Below are 11,850 nucleotides of genomic sequence, written 5' to 3' on the forward strand. Positions count from 1 at the left end.
GTTATATAGTGTCGAATCCGTCCTAAAAGAAACAGAAAAAAAGATCAGTACTTTTAATGTCTCTCACGGGTAATCTGAGCGAAGTTTCATAGTTATTAAGTATTTTCCGAGCGGTGAGCGTCCTCTGCGTGCTTTCTTAGTGTTCATAGTCTTACGATGAAATAAATTAATTTCAAAAAAGAAAAAAGTATGTAAAAATGAAAAGATAAAACAGAAGCGAGCAAAAAAATTCATTATTTCTTTTTTTCTTCTTGGACTCTTGGGCTTTTACTTTCTTGACAATCCTTTTACTCGATATTTCTGATATTATAATCATTTTTTTTTTCAAAAACAGAAGACATTAGTCGCCAAATAAGAATTCTAAACGAAATGAAAGATAAGTAAAGTATAGGAAAGACAAGGAGCCAACGATGGTAAACTAACGGTTTAAAGAGTCTTGGACTTTAGAAGAAAAAAAAAATAAAAGAAAGGAAACCCGTTATTGATTGGGCTACGTTCCAGTCGTCTAACCTACGTAGAGGAATTTAAAAGCATTCCATTGGTGGCTGTGTCGATTGCATAATTACGGGATGATAAATAAGATGCAGGTTTTCTCGTTTTGTAGGCTCCCCCGAGATCAGTTAGACTCCTGCCACCTACCAGTTTTCTTCGTGAACGTAAATATCCATGGATCATGTAAGGTCGAGGTTGCTGAAACCGGCTTCGTGAATGGTTGCAGGAAGAATAAGGCCTTATTGAACGCACACTTCGAGCTATAATTCTGCATTCTGTATCGCGTGTCGAGTCATACCTTCGGGCTTATGTTTTAAACGATTTCGATTCGATGGGCACGCTTTCTCTCTTCGACGATTCTTTAAATGACCCTTGGCAACGTCAACGCAAACCTGTTATTGCTTTCAATCATCGAGCAAACCGTTTTCATATCTTATTTTTTTATTATCGAAAGAAAATAATCAAACTAAAGTGTGGGGAGGGGGTGTTAGGTCGATGAATTATTAAATATTATCAATCATTTTTTAACAATGAACTTCAATAAAAGAAATCGTAACAAGATTAACAACAGGTGTACCAAGATTTATTAATTTTGTTGTTGACATCGCTAATTCTTACATTGGATACGTTTTTGTTTAACAATCAACTCATATTTCTGTTATAGTTAACTCTTTCTTTTACTACCGTGACGGTAGTAAGGAATTAATAGATCGAACTAATCCGAATGGAATTAGAATAAATAACTTTCTTTAACACTAGATTTACGGAACTCGTCAAATTGACGGGTTTTAGATTTAATATTTAAAAATTCTTAACATGCAAATATTATTTTTTAAATATTACATATTGGTTTTTAGTTATATAATGCAGTGAATATATATTTCTAGTCATTTTTTCTGGAACACCTTTATTTTATTATTGCCAGATGTGGTATATCTCTTTTTACGAAATTCCGTCCATTAGATGGGTTATGTTATATAGATATACAACATCTGGAAATAATAAAAATGAAATAACAATGAATAAGAAAAAACAACACTGAACAAATGACGGCTATTTTCCAGTAAATACATGAACAAACAAGTTTAGACTTGTTGTCTATAGTTAGATCAAACCTTCTCATTTTTGAAGGTGAAACATCTCCTATTATTTTATAAAACAAGTAGATCAAAGTGAAAGATTAGAAGATAGAATTTACATGTAAAAAATGTATTGAAGACAACAGTAAATGAAAATCTATAGCTTTTTGATAAATAATTTATAATATAAAAAAAATATTGCATAGTAATATACCCGTCAAAAAGACAGATTTCAGTAAAACAAGATATACATGCAATGCCCGTAAATCTAGTGTTCATGAATAGGTTACATCGGGTAAAGTAATTTAATTTTGAAACATGTCAGACGCGTCTTTGGTAGCCAGCAGTCTTGTTGTTGATCGATAAGTCCGGCCAATGGCCTGGGCAGTCTACTTATGGAACAACTTAGAGATTCTACTCTCCATCGAACGGACATTGGCTTGTAATCATTGAAAAATAGAAATTTATGAAATCGAGTTAAGGTGGTGAGGAGCATGATACCAAAAAGTACCGTTGCCGGAGAAATTACATAATGGAGATTGGGTTTTTCGTTGGGAGTGTGTAGGCATCGTGGTACCTGGCTGATATTTATTGGTAAGAGGTCCGCATCGGCGTCATTGACCAACGTTCGTCTCTTCGGTTCTCTCCTATCGTTGACTGGTCAGAGTTTCTCGCAAAGAGTACCGTAAGAACTAAAGTCAATACGTTGGTAAGCGTTAAGAGGAGGGGGTATATGGACGCTCGGTCAACGCTCTTGCATTCTACCTTCTACTTCCTTAATGTATATAAAGAAGAAGCATCGTACGGATTTCAAGGCAAATACCAAGAGCAACATGTACGGTAAGGTGCTTTTGATTCTTACAACGACTCTGGCTGTGATCAGTGCCCAGATACCTACTCTAGGTTGGTGTCCTGAGTACGTCCCAATGGCGAACTTTGATATGAACAGGGTAAGTTAAACGATCTTTATTTTGCGCTCTAATTGGAAATTGCATTTGTTTGATTTTAACGATTATATCGTATTTTTATAGTTTTTGGGAACTTGGTACGAAGCGGAAAGATATTTCCAACTAGCTGAAGTGGTTTCACGTTGCGTCATGTCAAATTACACAAAAGGTCCTGATGGAAAACTTCGTGTAAGCAACGAAGTTACAAGCAGGATGTAAGTATTATTTGTTAAAAGAGTTTCGGAGATTGAATAAATATAATTATTATTTACTTATATATAGTACCGGAATCAAAAGAATATTGGAAGGTGAAATCAAACAAGCAGCATCAAAGGCAGAGGAAGGGAAATTGCATGTGAAATATACGGCCTTACCTTTAACTCCAGAGACGCATTATTCAGTGTTAGAAACTGATTATGATAATTATGCAGTGTTATGGAGCTGTTCTGGTATCGGTCCGATAAATGCCCAAAATGCTTGGGTAATGACCAGAGAGAGAAACGCACCTGGATCGATACTTCAAAAGGTACTCCTCCCTTTTTTAAAAACTAATATTTTACTGCAATAACTAAGAATTAAAATCTAATAAAAATTATTCTACGATGTGCATTAGGTTCGATCAGAATACAAAATATGAAGATCGTTTTAGAAATTCATAGAATAAGAAAATGAATATAATTATTTTAGGCTTATGGCGTTTTGGACAAATACAAAATTTCCAAAGCATTTTTCGTAAAGACGAATCAAGATGATTGCGTTTATCTAACACCGAGTACGGTTACCCTTGAAGATAGCACTTCAGCCAATGCGGAAAAGGAAGAATCCGATACAACTGAGGACCACGCGCGAAACGTACCTCTTTTACCCGATGACTCTTCTACCAAACCAGCCCAACACGTAGAAGAATCGATCGTTGAGGAGAAAATACTGCAAACAGTAGAAACCGTACCGCAGAAAATTCTCAAGATCGCGGAGTTAGCAAAAAAAGACGAAAAGCTATTCGAAAAGCCGACGAAGAATTCGGAGGATTTGGAAAAGAAATAAAATTTTTAAAAAGTCGACGACAAATTAAAAAAGAAACAAGAAATTCTGAAAATCCCGAAGGAATCATAAAAGACGAGCTTGTAAATAGTCTCATCGATCTTATTAATCTTGTTTACGAGAAGATCAGAGACGACAAAATTAAGAATTATTTTTTACGATACGGGATTGATTTGTAAACATTGAAACAAAATGGCGTCGGTTTCGTCTCGTTAATCAATATCGTTATTTATTATATAGGTAATCGAGCGTTGAAAGTTAGGTAAGTTAAATTCAAGGAACACTTATAAATGTAAGAAAAGTAAAAAAATAAAAATCAAGTCAAATAAATTGTTATATAAAAATGTTTTCTCCAAAATCCACCGTAGAAATGTTTTATATTTTTTCTCTAATCCTCTATAGAAATTAGAGATTTCTTAAATGATTTATGGAATATTCAAAATACATTATACGCACTAGAATTCTCATTCGAATATTTTATTTTTTCTAACCTGATTAGACTTGACACTTATACAAGGTTACTCAAATATAAGATCAAATGCTTATAGATTTTTATTATTAAGTAAACGGATTTCGTATAAGAACGCGCACGCTTCGTAATATCGATACTATTTAATGTAAGAATAAAATCTCTAAAGATATTAATAATATATATATATATATATATATATATATATATATATATACATATATATATATATTTAATATATATGTTGTAATATGTATTGTAATATATATATATTGGGTTGGCAACTAAGTAATTGCCGATTTTTTCAATGCCGTTTTTGCACTCCATATTAATATTGAGGTAAAAAAAAAAACTTAAGAAAATATCTACGCAATGAACTTGTAAAGCTAGGTTAGGATGACAGCTAACATATATAAGAAGAAGAAGATCATAACATTTACGGATATCATAAAAATGAGAGTGAGAGACATCTATAACTGAAATCGACAATTACTTAGTTGCTAATCCAATATATATAAGAGGTGACTATTAAAAAACATGAAACACTTTTTGAATTATTTTATTATACAACGTAATGCATTTTATCTCTTCATAACTCTTATTATCTATCGTTAAAGAATAGAAAAAAAGAAAACCTTGATTTTAAAATTCTTGTATGGTAGTTAGAATAAAAACAATTATAGAAAAATATTTCTTACCTTATGTAGCAATGGAACATTTTTCTAAAGATTATAAAATACATTGAAGTAAATATAATCTAAGGTAAAATTAAAAAGGTAAACATATTATGAAACAGAGTGCGTAAGCAGAGAAGATTATTACTCGGTCAACGGCTCAATAAAAAGTTATCAATCTTTATGCTTATTTCTCTTTTTCTTTCATCTATTTCTTTCTATAAGCTAATTGTAAATAATCAGAGATATTTGTTTGGATACTGGTCTTGAAACTTGGAATGACGTACATATATGTATACCGTTATTGACCCACTAACTGATAGAACTCTTTCGAACTCATCCGCTGTGTCATGCGACGAGGAAGAGTAGAAAGACCAGTTATTGTGGAACTCTTCGTCGCATCGGAAGTATCATATTCTTGTGCCCTACGACGAAATATTCTCCTGCCTGGGTCAACGACGTTTCTTATCTTATTGTCATTCGATCGGTGTCTTTTATTTCCTTCCACTATACTGTTTCTTTCTTTTTCTCTCCCTCTCTCTCTTTCTCTCTCTCTCTCTTTCTCTCTATATGTCTCTTTCTCTATTTGAATACCTCTTAAAGTCAAGGTTACTAGGTGAGTTTGTTCGTCTTTCTCTGGCACATGTGTTATTCTTATGAAACACTTTTCACTTATAGTATACCAAATATAATTTTTGTACATCTGTTTCGATAGTAAGAAAATAATCAAATTTTGTTTATTTTTACTTTTCATAGCCTGATGTTTTCGTTTAAGATATAACGTAATTATGTAAATAACGTTTTAACTATGAGTAACATGTTTTTTTTACACTGTGTACACGGGCGTGTACTTGTTTCTTTTTCAATCTTCAAACAATTATTATACCTACTTAAACAACTGGTCGAGTGGAATAGTATTGAGCTGACATTAAAAAGATAACATATGTATATATTATTGAAAAATTAGCATACATATTTGTTCTTATAAAAGTCAACGTTGTTATAATATTTTTTTAACACTATGTTCGAGTATTAGTACAAATGTGCTGTTTAATAGCTTATTTTATTAGATATTTATACATAATATGTATTTATTATTTATACCTACAGAGCTGATGAAATTCTTTTTTATTTGGTTTTCTTGCAAGATTTGTTATTATAACCTCGACAATGTTTATCAATGTTGTTACGTGATCATAGATAGTAATTATCTGTTAATGGAATTAATTGCATCGAGTATTGTTTGCTTGTCCATCATTAACGTTTTTTGCAGTACTTGATAAATCATGATTTTTTGGAACAGAGAAATTTAATTAAAAGTAATTTGATGGAACAAGATAATGAACAAACAAATGATAAAGAAATTGTCTTTTCAGGAAAAATTATGCTACGATTTTTCGCCTTCTCAGTGATTTATCGAATGTCACTTATAATTTTTTTTTCATTTTGCCTAGACACAAATTCATTTTACGACCATTCACTTTCAAAAAGAAAAATCATTTTTTCCATCATTTCTATAAGATTCATCGATACCTTAAAATTAACTATTTCTTTTATATTATTTAACTTTGTTATAACATCATTTAAATAAAATTATTATGATATGATTAGCGACAATTTATCTTTCCTTAAGTCCACACACACACACACACACACACACACACACACACACACACACACACACACACACACACACACACACACACACACACACACACACACACACACACACACACACACACACACACACACACACACACACACGCACACACACACGCGCGCGCGCGCGCGCGCGCGTTATTATTTTTATTATAATAGAGTAGAGAAAGTAAAGAAAACTTACTTATTTATTTACTTACATAACACTGCTTGTCTTTTCAACGTTTTATGTTATAATCAATAACGTTTCTAAACATCCTATTAATTTGTATTACAATAATAATTAATATTCAAGGAAGAATATACATTTATAAATTCACTTAATGGTTGGATATAATTGCTATTAATTATTACAGATATGTATTCGTCGGATAAAAAATTCTATCTAAAAAGGATCAGGTTTCCATCGAACAGACGTTTGGTCTAGCAATATTTACAAACACTTATCATAAAGAATTATTTAAATTAATCGTTAATTCCGCGTATGCGTTATTCTCAAGTTAATTTGACATTAATTATTTAAAGTTATTTTGTACGAATAAATAAATATAGAATGTAATTTTCGATATTTATTCGTTTACATTCGAATATTGCAAATGATTGTGACTGTAGATATATACCTATCTATCTTATTGTTTCGACGACAAAACTTATACATTATTAATGTGTTGACATTCGCGATTAATCAATTTTAATCATTTTCGTCGTTGTAGTTCATAGATAACGTATTCAGAAGCAAAGCCTAGTTTTCACACGTGAGGCTCTATCAGAGATATTTATTATAACAACATGTCAATATCGAAATAGAAAAATTTTACACCTTTTATCATTATACAATCATGCGCACTTATTCTTGCTAATGATACTGACGTATAAATAAGCGAGTTACTATTAAACATATGGTTAGTTTCAGTTCAAATTGGTTCGTGAACAGACCGAAGGTTCTACCGATCGTTACAACTGTTACAAAGCTACAATTTAGGCGGTAAGAAAATGTTGACTTTTTATGCTATTGAATCGTAGAGCCTTATTTTTTTTTTCAATCAGACAATGTAAAGAGTTAAGATTTTTTAAATGTCTAAAACTAAATTTTAGTTGAAAGGAAAAAGAAAACTTGGAAAGAAGTTTTAAGTTTTTTAAAGAATTTTTGTATTTTAGCTGACTTGATCATCGTCCCAATAATTTCATTTAATTTGGAAATTCTTTCTCTTTTTTCCCGTTACAGTAATGTTATCGTTATCAATAATTCTTGTTTTGGTGGGTATGGCGTTGGCCCAAATACCAGCTTTGGGCAGTTGTCCAGATGTCCAAATTCTTACCGACTTTGATGTAGGAAAGGTGAGTTCACGTTAGACGGTAATTCCAACCATAAATATTTGTCTTAGTTTCATTATTTCTTATCAAAGTTAATATTTTTTCTTCATTCCTTATTACTCTTAAGGACGATTAAAAATAGTTGTTAATCGTGATAATTGTACTTTGTTCTTATAGTACAAATATTTTCTATCTTTTTATGTGATGCTTATAAAAAATGATTTAACAGTATATGGGAGTGTGGTACGAGATAGAAAAATATTTTACGGTGTTCGAGCTTGGTGGAAAGTGCGTGGAAGCTAATTACACGGCTAAAGATAACACCACAGTGAATGTAATAAATCGACAAATTTCTGCTATGTGAGTACGAAGTCGTTCTCAATTTTCAGAACGTAACATTATTCAAGTAATGTACGCATGAACATAAAACACGTTCTAATATTTTTTATTTTCCTATTAGAACCGGCGTCGCTATGTCGATCGAAGGATACGCAAGATTTCAGGGACTACCGAACGAATCAAAATTGATCGTAACTTTCCCATCTGTACCATTTGCGGGGGATGCTCCTTATTGGGTTCTAGGAACCGATTATAAAAACTATGCTGTCGTTTGGAGTTGTAGAAATTATGGAATATTTAAGTAAGTTTCATTACTTCTGTGCACTCTTTTAATAAAAAGAAATATTGCGGCAAACAATGCGTTCTTTTTGAAAATCAATTTTTGTTAAATTGGTAACAAATTTAATTCGTTCCTTTGCAGTGCTAAAATTGTTTGGATCTTGGCACGAGAACGCTCACCATCTGTAGCTATTATGAAGGACGCTTACCAAGTTCTTGACAGAAACAAAATAAGTAGAGCTTACTTCATACGCACGGATCAAAGGAATTGTACAGCGAATTATTAAAAAATTCGTTATTGCTTCTTTTGCAAATTTAGTTTAAGGATTTCATGATTGTTATGTATTTGATAGAAGTTGTTAAAGAAATTTTACGAAATTATTGTGATCATACAACCCTTTAGTTTTAAATACATACATTGGATTGGATAGAAAGTATCAGTGGAATTTGCCAATAGATAGTGCTAGCGTCGATATCTCGGTTGGTATGATTCTTATCGGGTTATACTACCCAGTGAACCCAAGACCTTAAAATGATGTCATACGTATGTCATAAAGTCATCTTCAAATTTTTTAAGTGAAAAGTGACTTTATTTATGACCTCAATATTAAGTCATATGTTCTGACAAAAAAATGACGTAATAATTTCATCATATTCTTACAGCAAAAAACGAAAGGTTGAATTTTTTTTTTTAAACTTCGTATTTTGAGACTATAAATTAAGTATATAATATTGTAAAATTGTTTAATTGCATTAATTTAATTTAAAAAAAAATTAATTAAAAATTTTTTTCGATTAAATAAAAAAAATAGGAAACTAACTCAGCTTACTCTGGGACTGGCGGGGATAATCGCAGATTTAGACAAAGTTGTTTTCTCGAAAATAAAAAAAAATGAAAAATGGTGAACTTCGAGAAAATAACGGTTTTTCTCAAAAAATACGAAAATTTCATGGATTTTGTAATTTTGAAATTTTTTTGTATTTTTTTTCTGAAAAGTAAATTTAAAGACAAATATTTTAAACAAAATGTTACAATAGGTTGAATTTTAAAGAAGTTATAGCCATTTCAAAGAAAAGAGCCATTTTTTTCAAAAATTAAAAATTTTTTTTGAGTTTGGTAAAAAAATTTGAAATAATTCTGAAAATTAATTTTCATAGGGTAGCACAGGATAAAAAACTTTCAGCCAAATCGAAAGGGGTCAGGGTCAAAAGTGACCGATTTAACGTGGAATACCCCATATATATATATATATATATATATCATAAACTTTCATGTGTACTGATTTTTGCCTCTGAATATCTTTTGAACGCTTAATTTAACCGCCAAAACATAAGAAACCATTTTTATAGAACAGTAAATTTCCTACAAAAATTTGTATTGCGCTTCTCATAATAGTCATTTATTGTCGAGTTATAAAATTCATAAAAAAAAAAATGAAATTTGTCTAAGAATCATCAAATTTAAATCTTCAATATCATTCAAATGGTGAGGTTTACGGAAAAAATATAAGATATCTTTTTTGTAGAGCATTAAATTTTCTAAAAAATTCTTTCAGAACATTTTTCTGTACAATCAATTAATGATGAGGTATGAGTTTTATTCTATTGTACTGAGAAAAAAATAAAAAACTGCGATGTGGAGGATTTTCCTATTAAAATTAAGAGCTCATATTTTGTGAGAATTTTTTTAAGGTGTCTAGCAAACCCATTTTTCCGTAGCACTTGTAAAAAAAAAAAATAATTGATTTTTTTAACTCGCACTAATATATATATATATTTAAAAAAACGGTGACGGTAAGTCACCTTATAAGTATATATTTTCAGTGCATTAAATAATTATGTTTAATGGTTATTGTACCACTGGTGGTACACGTGGCACGGAACGTGTTAATTATAATTTATATTATTAATTTATGTTATATTTTATTATTTAATACTATTTATTAATTATAATTAATAATATTGTTAATTATATATGGATTAGTAATATAATAGAAATTAGCACAAGCTCGCATGGCTCAGTGAGGCAAATCATCATCCAGTAGTAATGTCCATCCAGTAATCGTATGTTCCCGAGTTCAAGTCCCGGGGGTGAAAATAAATTATACGTCATATACTAGTAAGATATTTGGCAACAACTAGACATATGTATGACATTATTGCTTTTTTGTTCTTTTGTTTCGTCAGGTCAGCTTAACGTCATATTTATGACGTAAAAGTCTTACGTCAATAAGTGTGAAATAATGAGTCACATGTGACTCATATCTGACTTATATCTTACGTAAATCCTGACATAGCTCAAAATCATTTTGACGTCATTTTGATGTAATTGTGTTCACTGGGTATAGTCCAGTCAAAATAGCCCTAAAATCGGATTTTTGGCCTATACGGCTGAAAAAATATAGAAATAATAAAAAAAATGCGTACAAAACTGTGGGCATTTAAAAAAGTTCTCAACCACCGGAAAAGGGGTGAAAAAAATTAAAAACTACCCCAAAATACGATTTTTGGATTATATGTTGAAAATATCAAAAAAAGTTTTAATTAAAAGTTGTATAACATAAAATTTTAGGCATATCTCTCTCAGACCATTTTTCCCTTAAAACGCACCCTTTCACCCCTACGACGGTTCAAAGTACTAAAAAAATGAAAATTCAATAAAAAATATAAAAATTAGACTTTTAAAATTTTTTATTTTAATTATCTTTAAAAAACTACAAAGAACAATCATAGGAAAAAAAATTATTTTTTTTTCATCCCTTCTAATAAAAATCAAGGGGTGAAAACGGTTTTTGCTCGATATTTCGCTTAAAACGGGTTATTTAAAAAAATTTTTCTTTTTCATATGAATTTTTAATTTATTTTTTAAATTTTGGTGTTGGATTTATATTTATAGATATTTACCTGTAGGAAATATCCCAATTTAAAGACAGGTAATTAGTCCCTTAGTCCTACGCCTTTGTAGAAAGAAACAGAAGATGAAGCTATCTTGCTCTTACTCATTGTGACATAGGTCGCCATGGCACGCATGCGCAAACTCTTAGCTTACATGCGTGCAAGGGAGATAGACAATCTATTGTCGGATTCGTCTCAATGAAAACAGTATAACGCGATAAAACACTTTTTCTTAAATATATTCTCTTTTTCTTATATATTCTCTATAGCTCGAGAGTCTCGCGCGCATCTGTGACAGCATGATAGATTTTTGAAAATATCTCAAAAAGTAATCGAGATAACGCGATTTTTTTTTTATTATGTTTTGTAGACAATTTTATTTGCTACAAAAAAGGTCTAGTACTAAAATAATTTATCTCCCTTACTTTTCGAGATATATTAAAAAAATATGATTACTCTCTTACCTGATATTTTTTATTAAGTTTCACCACTGACAAGGACAGCGCAAGGTCTTGCCCTCTCGGATTTTGTTCAAATTTTGCAGGATGATAGATTTTGCTTCCCTTTTTACGAATATATATGGTTATAGGGGCTACTACTCAATAATTTTTGAGATATTTGCAATTAAAAATGCTTATGATGTTATCTAGTGTTTAAATTTA

At 30.8% G+C, this 11,850-nt stretch overlaps 2 protein-coding genes across 2 annotated transcripts; both read left to right on the top strand.

Annotated features, from left to right (window-relative positions):
- The first annotated feature begins 373 nt into the window (after nucleotides 1-373).
- Nucleotides 374-4,203, top strand: LOC149032491 (apolipoprotein D-like). Its single transcript, XM_089173146.1, has 4 exons — nucleotides 374-2,521; nucleotides 2,603-2,733; nucleotides 2,801-3,044; nucleotides 3,206-4,203. Exons 1-4 carry the CDS (start codon nucleotides 2,351-2,353, stop codon nucleotides 3,560-3,562), a joined length of 903 nt encoding a protein of 300 aa, XP_089029272.1. The 5' UTR covers nucleotides 374-2,350; the 3' UTR covers nucleotides 3,563-4,203.
- An 856-nt stretch (nucleotides 4,204-5,059) lies between these two features.
- Nucleotides 5,060-8,727, top strand: LOC107071706 (apolipoprotein D). The gene is made up of 6 exons (XM_089173147.1): nucleotides 5,060-5,318; nucleotides 7,269-7,346; nucleotides 7,587-7,699; nucleotides 7,905-8,035; nucleotides 8,136-8,315; nucleotides 8,436-8,727. Exons 3-6 carry the CDS (start codon nucleotides 7,589-7,591, stop codon nucleotides 8,578-8,580), a joined length of 567 nt encoding a protein of 188 aa, XP_089029273.1. The 5' UTR covers nucleotides 5,060-5,318; nucleotides 7,269-7,346; nucleotides 7,587-7,588; the 3' UTR covers nucleotides 8,581-8,727.
- Nucleotides 8,728-11,850: the final 3,123 nt, after the last annotated feature.

The sequence above is a fragment of the Polistes dominula genome, unplaced genomic scaffold (genome assembly GCF_049000335.1).
Source record: "Polistes dominula isolate Pdom_NZ unplaced genomic scaffold, Pdom_raw_medaka contig_22, whole genome shotgun sequence".
In the NCBI taxonomy this organism is placed as follows: Eukaryota; Metazoa; Arthropoda; class Insecta; order Hymenoptera; family Vespidae; genus Polistes; species Polistes dominula.

Excerpts from the sequence above, each read along its gene's own strand:
- LOC149032491 (XM_089173146.1), top strand. The coding sequence starts at position 2,351 with ATGTATATAAAGAAGAAGCATCGTACGGATTTCAAGGCAAATACCAAG. Across the intron at positions 2,734-2,800 it reads AACGAAGTTACAAGCAGGAT|TACCGGAATCAAAAGAATAT; the intron begins GTAAGTATTATT and ends ACTTATATATAG. Across the intron at positions 3,045-3,205 it reads CTGGATCGATACTTCAAAAG|GCTTATGGCGTTTTGGACAA; the intron begins GTACTCCTCCCT and ends TAATTATTTTAG.
- LOC107071706 (XM_089173147.1), top strand. The coding sequence starts at position 7,589 with ATGTTATCGTTATCAATAATTCTTGTTTTGGTGGGTATGGCGTTGGCC. Across the intron at positions 7,700-7,904 it reads CCGACTTTGATGTAGGAAAG|TATATGGGAGTGTGGTACGA; the intron begins GTGAGTTCACGT and ends ATGATTTAACAG. Across the intron at positions 8,036-8,135 it reads AATCGACAAATTTCTGCTAT|AACCGGCGTCGCTATGTCGA; the intron begins GTGAGTACGAAG and ends TTTTCCTATTAG.